General features: G+C 54.9%; 1 protein-coding gene and 1 long non-coding RNA gene across 3 annotated transcripts in view; both read left to right on the top strand.

Annotated features, from left to right (window-relative positions):
- The window catches only part of LOC142821626 (zinc finger protein RFP-like), a 394,289-nt gene that overhangs the window by 85 nt on the left and 382,015 nt on the right, over nt 1–12,189 (top strand). Inside the window, exon 2 of one of the 2 annotated variants that reach the window (XM_075913185.1) lies at nt 1,557–1,992. In XM_075913185.1, the coding sequence (XP_075769300.1) occupies nt 1,570–1,992 (423 nt within the window). In that variant the 5' untranslated portion in view covers nt 1,557–1,569. Of the gene's footprint in view, nt 1–180; nt 1,993–12,189 lie in introns of those variants that run through there. The other variant, XM_075913186.1, reaches the window with a different exon arrangement.
- On the top strand, nt 5,568–9,485 carry LOC142821648 (uncharacterized). Its single transcript, XR_012898335.1, has 3 exons — nt 5,568–5,991; nt 6,710–6,825; nt 9,466–9,485. It is a non-coding gene; the product is annotated as an uncharacterized LOC142821648 (long non-coding RNA).

The raw sequence follows: 12,189 nt of genomic DNA, 5'->3' as shown, positions 1-12,189 counted from the left end.
CGGCAGCCCCCCCCCCCCCCCCCCAGCAGCGCCCGGCGCGCGGAGTCGCTGCCTCCTGCCCTCGCCCCGCTCCCCAGGGGCTGCCCCGAGCCTGAGCTGGGCCCCGCGTCCCTGGGGCTGCCCCTGCCCGGCCTGCGAGTGCGGCTCCGGGAACTAAGGGGTTAACTCCCCTCCTCCCCCCCCCCCCCCGCAGTCTGCGTCTCCTTTGGGAGGGGGCGAGGCTGCTGCTCTGTCGCTGTGTGCACTGAGGGCACAGGGATGTGGGGGCAGCGGGGGCCGAAGGAGGATGGGAGGGGGCAGGGTTGCACTGCGGGCAGGAGGGGGGCGTTGCAGGGGAATCAGGCTGAGAGGGGAGGGATCATGGGGTTAGGGAGAGTGAGGCTGGAAGCCAGAGCTGGGCCGTGGGAAGAGCTGCCTAGGGAGCCCCGCCTATTATGGGGAGCCCCAAACTCCCCATCTGCCCTGGGCAGGGGGTCCAGGGAGCCTCCAGCAGCCCCCAGCCTGTGCCCCCCCCCCAGGACTGGCTGAGGGTTTGGGGAGCCCAATCACCAACCCGCAATACAAACACAAAATATAGGGAGCTGCCTGGCTCCCCCGCCCACCCTGCTGCAGGGTTTGAATCTGTCTCTGCAGCCACTGCACTGCAGGGCTTGGCCAGGCACCAGTGGAATATCTGTGCCCTGGGCTCCCAGGGCTGCTCTGCTGGGGTGGGACTCTTAGGGACAGAAGCACCAATGAGCAGGGGTTTGGTGCTACCTCCCCCCCACCCCTTCGGCAGTTGGGCTGAGCAGCTAAGGCCTGGGGTGTCTGTGCTGGAGACCCGGGGGGTCCAGTCCTCCCTGTGCCCTTGTGCAACTTCCCTTCATTTAGTAGTGAAAACAGGTTGGGAATGTGACCAGAGTGAGTCCTTGGAAAGAAACAAACCCCCTGGACTGTTTTATGTGTAGAAGAAAAGCCCCTCGTCTCTCCTGCAGCTAGTTGCAAGGTCTCTGACTACAGGGTGTTGCTGGTGCTGCCTGGCTCTGATCACTTCATGCTTTTCAGCCTGGCTGCTCCAGCAAACGGCTCCACGGACAGACCTGAACAAATGCACGTTCTCATGTCTCTGTTTAGCTCACTCCCAAGTCAGGGGGGCTCTGCTCATTTGCTGCTGGGACCACCACCTGGCTCCGGGCACATTCCAGCCCCTGTGCTGGGGGTGGAGGGAGCATCACTGGGGTTTTACAGGGACATCGGCATCCTCCTCCCCTATTGCGCTTGCAGGGGGTCTGTGTGCCTCAAAAGTCATGTGCTACAGGACAGACCCAAGCAGGAAAGCAAGAGAAGGCCCTGGCTCATACCTACAGCCCCCTGCGATCTCTCCTAGGTGATGATTTTAGGACCAGAGCCCTAGTGGGACATTTTTCACTAAAGCCTCCAGGGCTGAATTGTTTCCTTTGGGGCCTTTCCAGCTCAGCAAACAGCCTGAGTCAGTTCCAGGAAGGGAAACGCCCCATTGCTGTCAAGGGCGGGACACAGTGTGAGCTCAGGAAAGTGAAACTAACCTTGTTCCCCAGCCCAGAGGCAGCCATGGCTGCAGAGAGCCCCTTGGAGAGTCTCCGGGAGGAAGCGACGTGTCCCCTCTGCCTGGAGTATTTCACGGACCCGGTGATCACCGACTGCGGGCACAGTTTCTGCCGGGCCTGCTTGAGCCGGTGCTGGGAGGGACCCAGCCCAGCCATCACCTGCCCGCAGTGCAGAGAAACTGTGCAGCAGAGAAACTTTCGGCCCACCAGGCAGCTGGCAAACATAGTAGAACTAGTCAAGCGGCTGAGCCTGCAGGCACCAAAGGGAGCAGGAGGGGAGCACCAGGGGGTGTGTGGGGAGCACCAGGAGGCTCTCAAGCTGTTCTGCGACGAGGATCAGACTCCGATCTGTGTGATTTGCCATCTGTCCCAGGCTCACCACGCTCACAGGGTGCTGCCCATACAGGAAGCGGCCCAGGAGTACCAGGTAGGGAGTTGCTGCCACCTTGAATCTACTGTCTATTTGAGAGTGTTTATCTGCCCGTGTCTGTGTGTTCGCCTGTTTGTTCAAGCACTAAGCAGTGAGAGCCAGGGCCGTGGCATTCAGCGTGTGGCTTCCTCTGATGATAACTTAAAGCCACACACGGGTTTGGCTGTGCCAGGGCGATGGGAGGAGCCTGGGATGGGGGCTTCTCATCAAACCATACAGATAAGAGACAGACTCAGTGGGGATGTGAACAGGGCTGGCTGGGGGCACACACCTTTCTCTGTCTGGGACTGCCCCTGTCCCAACCCTCTCCCCACCCATGGGCCCTTTAGGAAGGGTGGGCTGAAGCCCCCTCCCAACATTCCTGTGGAGACATTGGAGACTTCACCAGGGCGTGAGGGGATAATGCCCAGTTTGCTGCATTCCTCACTCTGGCTGGGGAGTGCAGGGGGCAGACAAACCTGGACCTGCCTGAGCCAGGGGACATGTACCCCTCTCCCAGCTGGGCCCCTGGAGCTGCAGCGACCATGGTGAGGCTCCTCACCTGGCCCCAAGCTGCTGGATGACAGAGAGCTGGGGTAGTGCTCTCTCCCCGGGGGACCCTGCACCCTGACCCCCTCTTGCCCAGCCCCACCCCAGAGCAATGGCTGGAATGAAGCTCGGACATTCTCATGTTATTCTCCAAACTATACAAATTGAGTTCAGGCCTCAAGCAACGTCAGTTCAATCTTGTAATAAAATCCGTGCTCTGGCATCGCAGGCAAAATCTCAAGTCTTTAAAGCTGCCAGACGTTAGAAACTTTCCTGAGAGATGCTGAGTCCTTCTGGAACCCAGCGAGGTTTAAAAGCTCTTTTTTCCCAGTGGAGGCTGTGTCGTAACTCAGAAGAGCTGCCACTGACTTATCTGAGCCAGTTGCCTGCAGCTTGGAAAAGGGGAAGTTCCAGGCTCTTGTTGCTGTTATGAATTTGTCTAACAATGCGTTGTTGTTACCTGGATTTGCATCACAGTCGCCCTTAGAGACCCTAGAGGAGATCTGGTCCCTGCACAAAACACAGCGAGGGACAAGTCTTGCCCTGAGCAGGTTACAGCATAACTAAGACAAACAAAGGCAAGGAGGGAAACTGAGGCACCAAGAGCTGCCCAGGGTCAGTCAATAGTTCAGTGATAAAAATGGGATTAAAACAGGTCTTCCTCGATTCATTCCAGGTCTCTACCTGATGGTGCTACCTCAGCATCAGTCCTACAGTGATGAAGCATGGCCCTTAGGAGGGAAAGATGTGTTCATAAAGGCCCAGTAGGTTTTCCACTGGGATGCTGAACTCCTGGGCTCCTCCAGGAGGGGTTAAACTCAGATGCTGGGGCCAGCACTAGAAGAGATCTGGGCTGGGCTGGATGCTGTGTGGGCTTTGAATCCACCCACAACAGGGCTCCAGACAGCACAGGGCCATGCCAGGTACCACTGGGATCAGACTGGGTTGGAGCAAAACTTACCCCAGTTTGGAGCTGCCCGGTGCTGGTCTGACCTGTCCTAGTTACAGTGGGGGAGGCCTAGGTTGGATATTAGGAAAAATTATTTCACTAGGAGGGTGGGGAAGCACGGGGATGGGTTCCCTAGGGAGGGGTTGGAGTCTCCATCCCTAGAGGTTTTTAAGTCTTGGCTCGACAAAGCCCTGGCTGGGATGATTTAGTTGGGATTGGTCCTGCCCTGGGCAGGGGGCTGGACTTGACCTCCTGAGGTCTCTTCTAGCCCTAGAATTCTGTTAGTCCCACCAGGCAGCCTGTGGGAATCTCCCAGAATGCACTGCTGCCGGGAGCTGTACTAGGGACTGAGACAGCGGATACCTGCCCAGAGGGCGTTGCCACTGCAGGGCAGCGTTGGGGCAAACCCAACCATCCTGAACAGAAATCAGCCTTTTAATTAAGGGAGTCACTGGCCCATCCCCAGAGCACAGAACATGCCCACGCCGGCCTGCTGGGACCTCCATCAATTCTGCGTTTTCAAAAGATCCACATTGAATGGATGCTATCTCGCATTTCAGTTGTGATTACTGTGGACGGAGTGGCCACCGGTGCTTTTTCCTGAAGGCCTCTTTTTTCAAAAAAACACTCTCTCCTGTGTCCACACACACCTTGTTCCAACAAAGCTTTTTCAGAAAAAGGCTTCTTCATTGTAGAAAGAGGTTTACCGCTGTCAGAAAACCCCTCTGTTCTTTCAACTTTCTGTCAAAAGAATGCAATAGCTGTATGGATGTAAGTGTCATTTTTCCAGGAAAATGGCCATTTTTCTGGAAAAATCCTGCAATGTAGACATACCCTGAGCCTCTCTGTAACTGATGGGTTTGCCCTGGTGCTTAGCCCAGCTCTGACCAACCAGTGCAGTCCACAGCCCCTCTTTAAACCCTGAGGCTTCTGGGATTGGTACCACTTAGTTATTTAAATCTTCCCAAACAGAGATGTATTGATGGCCCCCAGTGTGAGAGTCAGGGCTGGATAGGGGTTGTGCCTGATAATGAGCTCTCTGATAAATGAGATCTCATGCTAATTACTAAAAAGACTCAAGCTGACTTGGAAACAGTCAAATTCTGGCACACTCCCAGGCTGTATTAATAAGGTTTCATCTCCTTGGGGTCCCTGATGTCACACAGCGACTGGGACCAACAGTGACTGGGGCTGTGAGTGGGAAAACGCCCCGTTCCCCACCCCTCTCAGCCTCACAATGAAACCTCCCGGCTCATTTCTGTTTCCTCAAGGGAAAATCCAGGCCCATTTGAAGACACTGTGGGAAGAGAGAGAAAAGCTGCTGGGATGGAAAGCGACAGGAGAGGGGAGAAGTCAGGAGTATCTGGTAGGTGCCTGTGGCTATGGACCAGCAGGGGGAGGGGCTGTTTGGAGGCAGGCTCCTGTGTGGCCTTGGGAAGGTGGGATGGCGAGTTGCTCCATGACCATGGATTGCTGAATTAGATCCATGTGTAGACAGGCCCTGAGCTGCCATGTCAGGGGATAAGTTAATGTCCAGCCCTTGTGGCTTTTCCAGAAACCCTCCTCCAGTGACCTGCATGTCCCTGGGAAGGGCTGTCTGCTGGGTCTGCTCTTTTGCTGCATTAACAGGTTTGCTTCTGTTCTCTCCCTGGGTATCTGTGTCAGGGTGGGGCTGAGCAGTGTTCCCAGGACACTGAGTGATTGGGCGGCAGAGGAGGAGAAATTCAAATGCTGCCCAGCTAGATTAGCACAATGTCCACAGCTAAGTGGTGCACATTTGCACATGCCTCAGTATATATAGAATTTTTTTCCACACCTGGATGGAGACTATTAAAGAGAACCTTGGTGCTGAGTCCTGCCCCCTGATGCTCTGGGACTGAATTCCCAGAGCCCGTGAACAACAGAACATGTTGCAGGGAACCGTCCCTTCCAGTGGGACACGGGGCCAAAGGGGAACCTGAGGGATGCCCCAGCTTAATACCCAGAGATGGAATTACAGGTTCTCAGGCTCTGCCCATGCCCCCGACCAGCCCTTTCCCTGTTTTCACACAGAAACAGACACAAGCCAAGAGGCAGGAGATTGTGGCCCATCCAGACTGACACTGTCAGGAAACTCTCTGCACAGATTTCCCATCTCAGTGAGCAGATCGGTGAGCTGGAGGGGACGTGTCAGAAGCTAGTGAGTGAATTCCTGCAGGTGAGACTGAGGGAGAAACGTCCCAGCTCCCCACACAGGGAAGGGAGGCTCCTGAATCACAAGCGCTGGGGTCCAGCCGTCAGATCTAGGTGTAACTCAGCGGGTGCATTGCTGCCATGTGAGCGACTATTGTGCTTTGCAGAGTCACAGGCACAGACCTGTTGGAGATGGCAAAGCCCCATTCGCTCAGGGGATCCATGGCCCTGGGGCCTCTCTTCTCCATGTATCCAAAATCCCTTCCCTGGATCCCGCGTGTATGTCGGATGGGGCTGAGATTCTTTTTTCTCTCTCCTCTCTAGGACGTGAGAAGCACCTTTAGCAGGTAGGTGTCTCTCGCTCCCCTCACACTGCCCAGCGCAGGGGAAGAGCTTGGAGCTGATGTTGGCACCACATCTCCCCAGGGCCCTACAGCCAGATGTGAGGAGAAGGTCACAGGCTGGGCACAAATCTCTGATCAGCGTCAGCCTGCGGCTCTCCCCTGGCCCAGCAGACTCTGGAATTCCCCATTCAGGGCACAGTCTGAGCTCAAGTGTTTCCTGGAGCTGTCACCTCCCTGGGGACTGGCTGCCTCCGGGCTGTGGGGTGGGACATGGGCCTGTCAGTGCTGGACACTGGGCACATTCAGCCCAGGGCAGCAGGGACCCAGAGTCTGTCCCACCCGAGGGCTGTTTGGAGACCTGTGGGAATGGGCTGGAGAGGGAGGAGCTGGTGTCTCAGTCTAGTCCCTAGTGGGTAGATTCCTCCAGCCCTTCCCCTGGGAACCTCCTGCCCCTCAGCGCCTGGGGGCCAAGGGGTGAGTTGGCCGTGGAGACTCAATTCCCCTTTTGTCCCCCAGCTGGTCTCCCCAGGCCAGAGCTGCAGACTGTTCATGGAACCTTTGAGGGGACGTTGCAGGGCCAAGGGCTGCGCTGCCCCTGCTCTCGGGCTGGGAGAACTGGAGGATTCGAACTCCAGGCCCAGCAGAGCAGCGACTCACTGGCCAGAGCTGGAGAACTGAGTCACTCTGTGCAGTGTCCCCATGTGACGTTGTCTCTCCCCAGGTGTGAGACGGGGCCGTTCCAGCCGCCAGAGGAGATTTCTCCTGAACTGGATGAGCGAGTCAGGGGTTTCTCCCAGCAAACGACTGTGCTGTCGGAGACACTGAGACAGTTCACAGGTACCGAGAGTGGATGGGGGAGGGGAGAGCGAGTGAAGCGCCAGGGCCCATGTAAAGAGACCGATGCTGGTCATTTGGTTCCTCGTTAGATGAAGTTTCTTTCGAATTGTGAGGTGAGAATGGCGCCCACTTGCCATCCCAGACACTCAGGTGATTCATTGAACCTTATTAAACAGGATGAAGTTTAATAAAGACAAATGCAAAGTGCTCCACTTCCAAAGGAGCCATCAGTTTCACACATACAGAATGGGAAGCGACTGTCTGGGAAGGAGTATGGCAGAAAGCAATCTACGGGTTATAGTGGACCACAAGCTGACTATGAGTCAGCAGTGTGATGCTGTTGCAAAAAAAGCAAACATGATTCTGGAATGCATTAACAGGTGCGTTCTGAGCAAGACACGATAAATCATTCTTCCGCTCTACTCTGCGCTGGTTAGGCCTCAGTTGGAGTATTGTGTCCAGTTCTGCATTTCAAGAAAGATGTGGAGAAATTGGAGAGAGTCCAGAGAAGAGCAACAAGAATGATTAAAGATCTAGAGAACATGAGCTAGGAGGGGAGGCTGAAAGAATTGGGTTTGATTAGTTTAGAAAAGAGACGATTGAGGGGGGACATGATAGCCGTTTCCAGGTATCTAAAAGGGTGTCATGAGGAGGAGGGAGAAAACTTGTTCATCTTGGCCTCTGAGGATAGAACAAGAAGCAATGGGCTTAAACTGCAGCAAGGGAGGTTTAGGTTGGACATTAGGAAAAACTTCCTAACTGTCGGGTGATCAAACACTGGAATAAATTGCCCAGGGAGGTTGTGGAATCCCCATCTGTGGAGATATTTAAGAGTAGGTTAGATAAATGTCTATCAGGGATGGTCTAGACAGTATTTGGTCCTGCCACGAGGGCAGGGGACTGGACTCGATGACCTCTCGGGGTCCCTTCCATTCCTAGTAATCTATGATTCTATGATTTGTTCCAAAAGCTGCTGTGTAATGGCAGTGACATTAGAGCACAAAATGGCCGACACACAGACAGAAACACGCCCAGCTCCGTGCTGCTCTCTGTGGAGACGCTGAGTACACAGACCCCACAGCTCACAGGTAGAGCCAGGAGTTGGCAAACTCTGAACCTTCCGCTCATGTCAAAAGGACCCAACTGGGTGAAGTTACTCTGAGATCAAAGTCTTTGCAGGATCTGTGACAAATGTCAGGAAGTGAATGAGCCAATCCCAGTGGAGCCTGCAGGGTGGGAGGGGATGTTGAGGAGAAAGCGAATCTCTTCACAGACTGTCCTGGCTGGTTGTGAGGCTGCAGGGAGGTTGGTTCCTTTGCTGGGAGAGGTCTGAATGAGGGATGAAGTAGGAGGCTTCAGACCTTTTTATATTAAATACGTGAGGGTACGTCTACACTGTAGGACAAAGTCGAATTAAGCTACACAACTTAACATAAGAACATAAGAACGGCCGTACTGGGTCAGACCAAAGGTCCTTCTAGCCCAGTATCCTTTCTGCCGACAGTGGCCAGCACCAGGTGCCCCAAAGAGGGTGGACCAAAGACATAATCAAGCGATTTGACTACTGCCATCCCTCTCCAGCCTCTGACAAACAGAGGCCAAGGACACCATTTTATCCCCTGGCTAATAGCCTTTTATGGACCTCACCTCCATGAAATTATCCAGCTTCTCTTTAAACTCTATTATAGTCCTAGCCTTCACAGCCTCCTCTGGCAAGGAGTTCCACAGGTTGACTACATGCTGTGTAAAGAAGAGCTTTCTTTTATTAGTTTTAAGCCTGCTACCCATTAATTTCATTTGGTGTCCTCTAGTTCTTCTATTTAGGGAACTAATAAATAACTTTTCTTTATCGGCCCTCTCCACACCACTCATGATTTTATAGACCTCTATCATATCCCCCCTCAGTCTCCTCTTCTCTAAACTGAAAAGTCCCAGTCGTTTTAACCTCTCCTCATATGGGACCCGTTCCAAACCCCTAATCATTTTAGTTGCTCTTTTCTGAACCCTTTCTAAGGCCAAAATATCTTTTTTGAGGTGAGGAGACCACATCTGTACACAGTATTCAAGATGTGGGCGTACCATAATTTTATACAGGGGCAGTAAAATATTCTGGGTCTTATTTTCAATCCCTTTCCTAATAATTCCTAGCATCCTTTTTGCCTTTTTGACCGCCGCTGCACTCTGTGTGGAAGTTTTCAGGGAACTGTCCACGATAACTCCAAGATCTCTTTCCTGATTTGTCGTAGCCAAAGTTGCCCCCATCATACTGTAAATAGCCTTTTATGGACCTAACCATAATTGCCTAGCTGCAGTCGAAGTAGCGTAACTTACTTGCTGGCGCTGTCCACGCAGCAGGCAGTGGAGGGAAGAGCACTCTCCCTCCGGCTTCTCTTACTCCTCGTGAAATGAGGGGTACCGGCACCGACAGAAATGCCCCTCAGTTTGATGAGCTGTCTAAATTCGACTGCTAATTTGAACCCTTGGAAATTGACAGCGGCAGCCTCAGTCTTCTCTGCAGGGTAGACGTATCCAAGTGTGTGTCTGCTGTAATGAAAACTCAGGTCTGTGTGTTAGGATTGGGGATGTTGTGGGCAATATGGACTCCTGAAATCTCACCTTTCTTCTCCCTTCCCCCACCAGACACGCTGCCCTCTGCACTGGAGAGGGCAGGAGGAAAGTCCCCGGGAGCTTTCAAACAGGGTGAGGTATCAAGTGGAGACTGAAAACACCTTCCTGAGCTTGTAGCTCAAGTCACCAACCAAACCCCCAGCGACCATGACAGGCAGAGCCCCAAACCTGCCCACTGAGCGGTGAGGAGCCCCAGGGGCATTGGATCAGAAGGACGAGAGGCCGTGTCCTGCCCCTTTAAGAAATGGGATGGTCGGACCCCCCACTTCTCAATATGGGCACAGTTTGCAGGCAGGGGGCTTTGCAGGCAGGGGCTGCGCTTTGTGTCGGGGCAGCTTATCAGCGCAGCCCCTCTTTGGGCACCAGCCTCTGCCCTGTGCTGGCCCCTCCCAGTGACCCCACCCCAGATCCCTTTCCCCAGAGCCCTGCCCCCGGCCAGGCCAGAAGCCAGAGCTGGGCTCCCCCCATTGAGCCCGGCTGCCCTGAGGAGTCCTGGACCCTCCACTGCCCTGGGGGTGACTAATGCCCAGGCCCTGCTCTCTGGGGTGAGGCGGCTCTTCCCCTGCGCTGCCCCCTCCCCTCTGTGCCCTGGGCGGGGGGTGGAGGCTGCAGCAGGGGAGGGAGTTTCCCTCTGGGGGTTAAAGCTGGAACCCGCCTCCTCTTCCCGCCCTCCCCCCACTGGACCCTCCTGCTCTGGGCCTGGCCCTGGGGGGTGGAGCAGCCCGAGCTGGGGGGCAGGAGGCTGCAGCCTCTGCACACAAATGAGAAGCTGATGAAGCGGGTCCCATTGCCCAGGCTGAGGCGCTGCAGTGACAGCTCGGCTCAGTCTCAGGGCCCAGGGCAGAGGCAGCTCCCTGGGGCCCAGGCCTGTCCCAGCCACAACAGGGCTGCTGGGGAAGGTGAGAAATGGCTCCAGCTGACCCCAGGGCTGAGCTCTACCCCTCACGCCCTGATTCTCTCTCCCCAGTGATGGTGACTCTGGCTCCAGACACGGCAAATCCCCAGCTCGTCCTGTCTGGGGATCGGAAACATGACCAATTGAAGATCTCTCCCCCTCCCCGTCCCAGTTGAAGGTCTTTCCCCCCTCCCCGTCCCAGTTGAAGATCTCTCTCCCCTCCCCGTCCCAGCTGAAGATCTCTTCCCCCTCCCCGTCCCAGTTGAAAGTCTTTCCCCCCTCCCCATCCCAGTTGAAGGTCTTTCCCCCCTCCCCCTTGTAAATAAAAAGTCTGTTGTTCAGTTGATTCTTGTGTTGGTTATTGTGTTACTCGAGGGTAACTGTAAGAAATGATTTGAGATGCCAATTAGCCACCTAAATTTAAAAGGGTTACAAACTGTGGACACCAAATTCTGTATTCTATCACCAGGGGTCCCTTTTTAAGTGGTCATTGGTTTGTGGTGTATAAATAAATACTGAGACTTCTCAGTAAAATTTAAACCACAAACTATATTTAACATAGATAACAAAGCAAGAACGGTTAAAAGATGCACACTAAAGATTATGTAACATAGTCTAGGCACAGGGAGGATGATTGGTGGTGTTGCTGGCAACCTCAATCCTTTGGACCTTCCGGGCCTTGAGAGAGGAACAGCCAGGAGATCCCTCGAAGACAACTAGAATCAGGTACCCTGACTTAAGCCTTCCGCACGAACCCCGAATCCTCTTCCCTGTTCTTCAGGACAGGCGATGGTGGCCTAAACCCTAGCCTAAACTAAAAAGAAAAACCCTAACTACGCCCGACGCACCCGATGAACAGTCACGATGACGGCCGATGTGCTTTGAACCAACGCTTTACAATTGGGGGAAGGTAAGGGGAGGGGGTGGGGAAGGGTATGGGATGGGAGGCAGTAGTCTGGGGAGACCCAGGCGACCCTACTATGGGGCTTGGGCAAACATGTCCACCAGGGCCTCTCTGATGCGCACCGCATCCTGGCGCTCCTGGCGGATGGCAGCTGTGTGGGGCTGGTCAAACGTCTGTGCCTCGGTTGCCATCCATACAGGGAGGAAGGCCTCCCCACTGCACTCCACAATATTGTGGAGCACGCAGCATGCGGCCAGAACCTCTGTTGCCTTCCGCTCACCCATCTCGAGACGGGTGAGCAGACAACGGAAGTGGGCTTTCAAACGTCTGAAGGCGAGCTCCACCGGATTTTGGGCCCGGTTGAGGCAGTCGTTGAACTGGGCCCAGTTCTGGTCCGGTTGCCCCCTGTAGGGCCGCATTAGCCAGGGCAGCAGGGAGTAGGCCACGTCCCCAATGACGCAGATGGGCATAGGCACATCCCCGACAGTCAAGTCCCACCGGGGGAAGTAGATGCCTGCCTCCAACCTGCGAAAGAGTCTGGAGTTGTGGAGGATGCGGACGTCGTGTGCCCGGCCGGACCAGCCCCCATAGATGTCCAGGAAGTGGCCCCGGTGGTCCACGAGGGCCTGCAGAACAATGGAGCAGTACCCCTTCCGGTTCATGAAATGGGCTGCTCAATGCTCTGGGGCCCGGATGGGGACTCCCCCGCAGTTGGGGAACCCGAGGGCAGTGAAGCCGGCCATGGTAGCATCCACGTTGCGCAGGCGGATGACTCTTGGGAGCAGGACGTCATTGATGACATGGATGACCTGCAGAAGGGTGCAGAGAAACACAAGGGAACACATCACATACGGCAGGGGTGAATGTGCACTCCCTTGGGCCTCCCCCTTGATTCCCTCTGTCCTCGCACGCACACACACACACCAGGGCCCCCCTC

This window comes from Pelodiscus sinensis, chromosome 31 (assembly GCF_049634645.1).
Source record: "Pelodiscus sinensis isolate JC-2024 chromosome 31, ASM4963464v1, whole genome shotgun sequence".
In the NCBI taxonomy this organism is placed as follows: domain Eukaryota; kingdom Metazoa; phylum Chordata; order Testudines; family Trionychidae; genus Pelodiscus; species Pelodiscus sinensis.
This window is presented reverse-complemented; position numbering and strand designations above follow the sequence as displayed.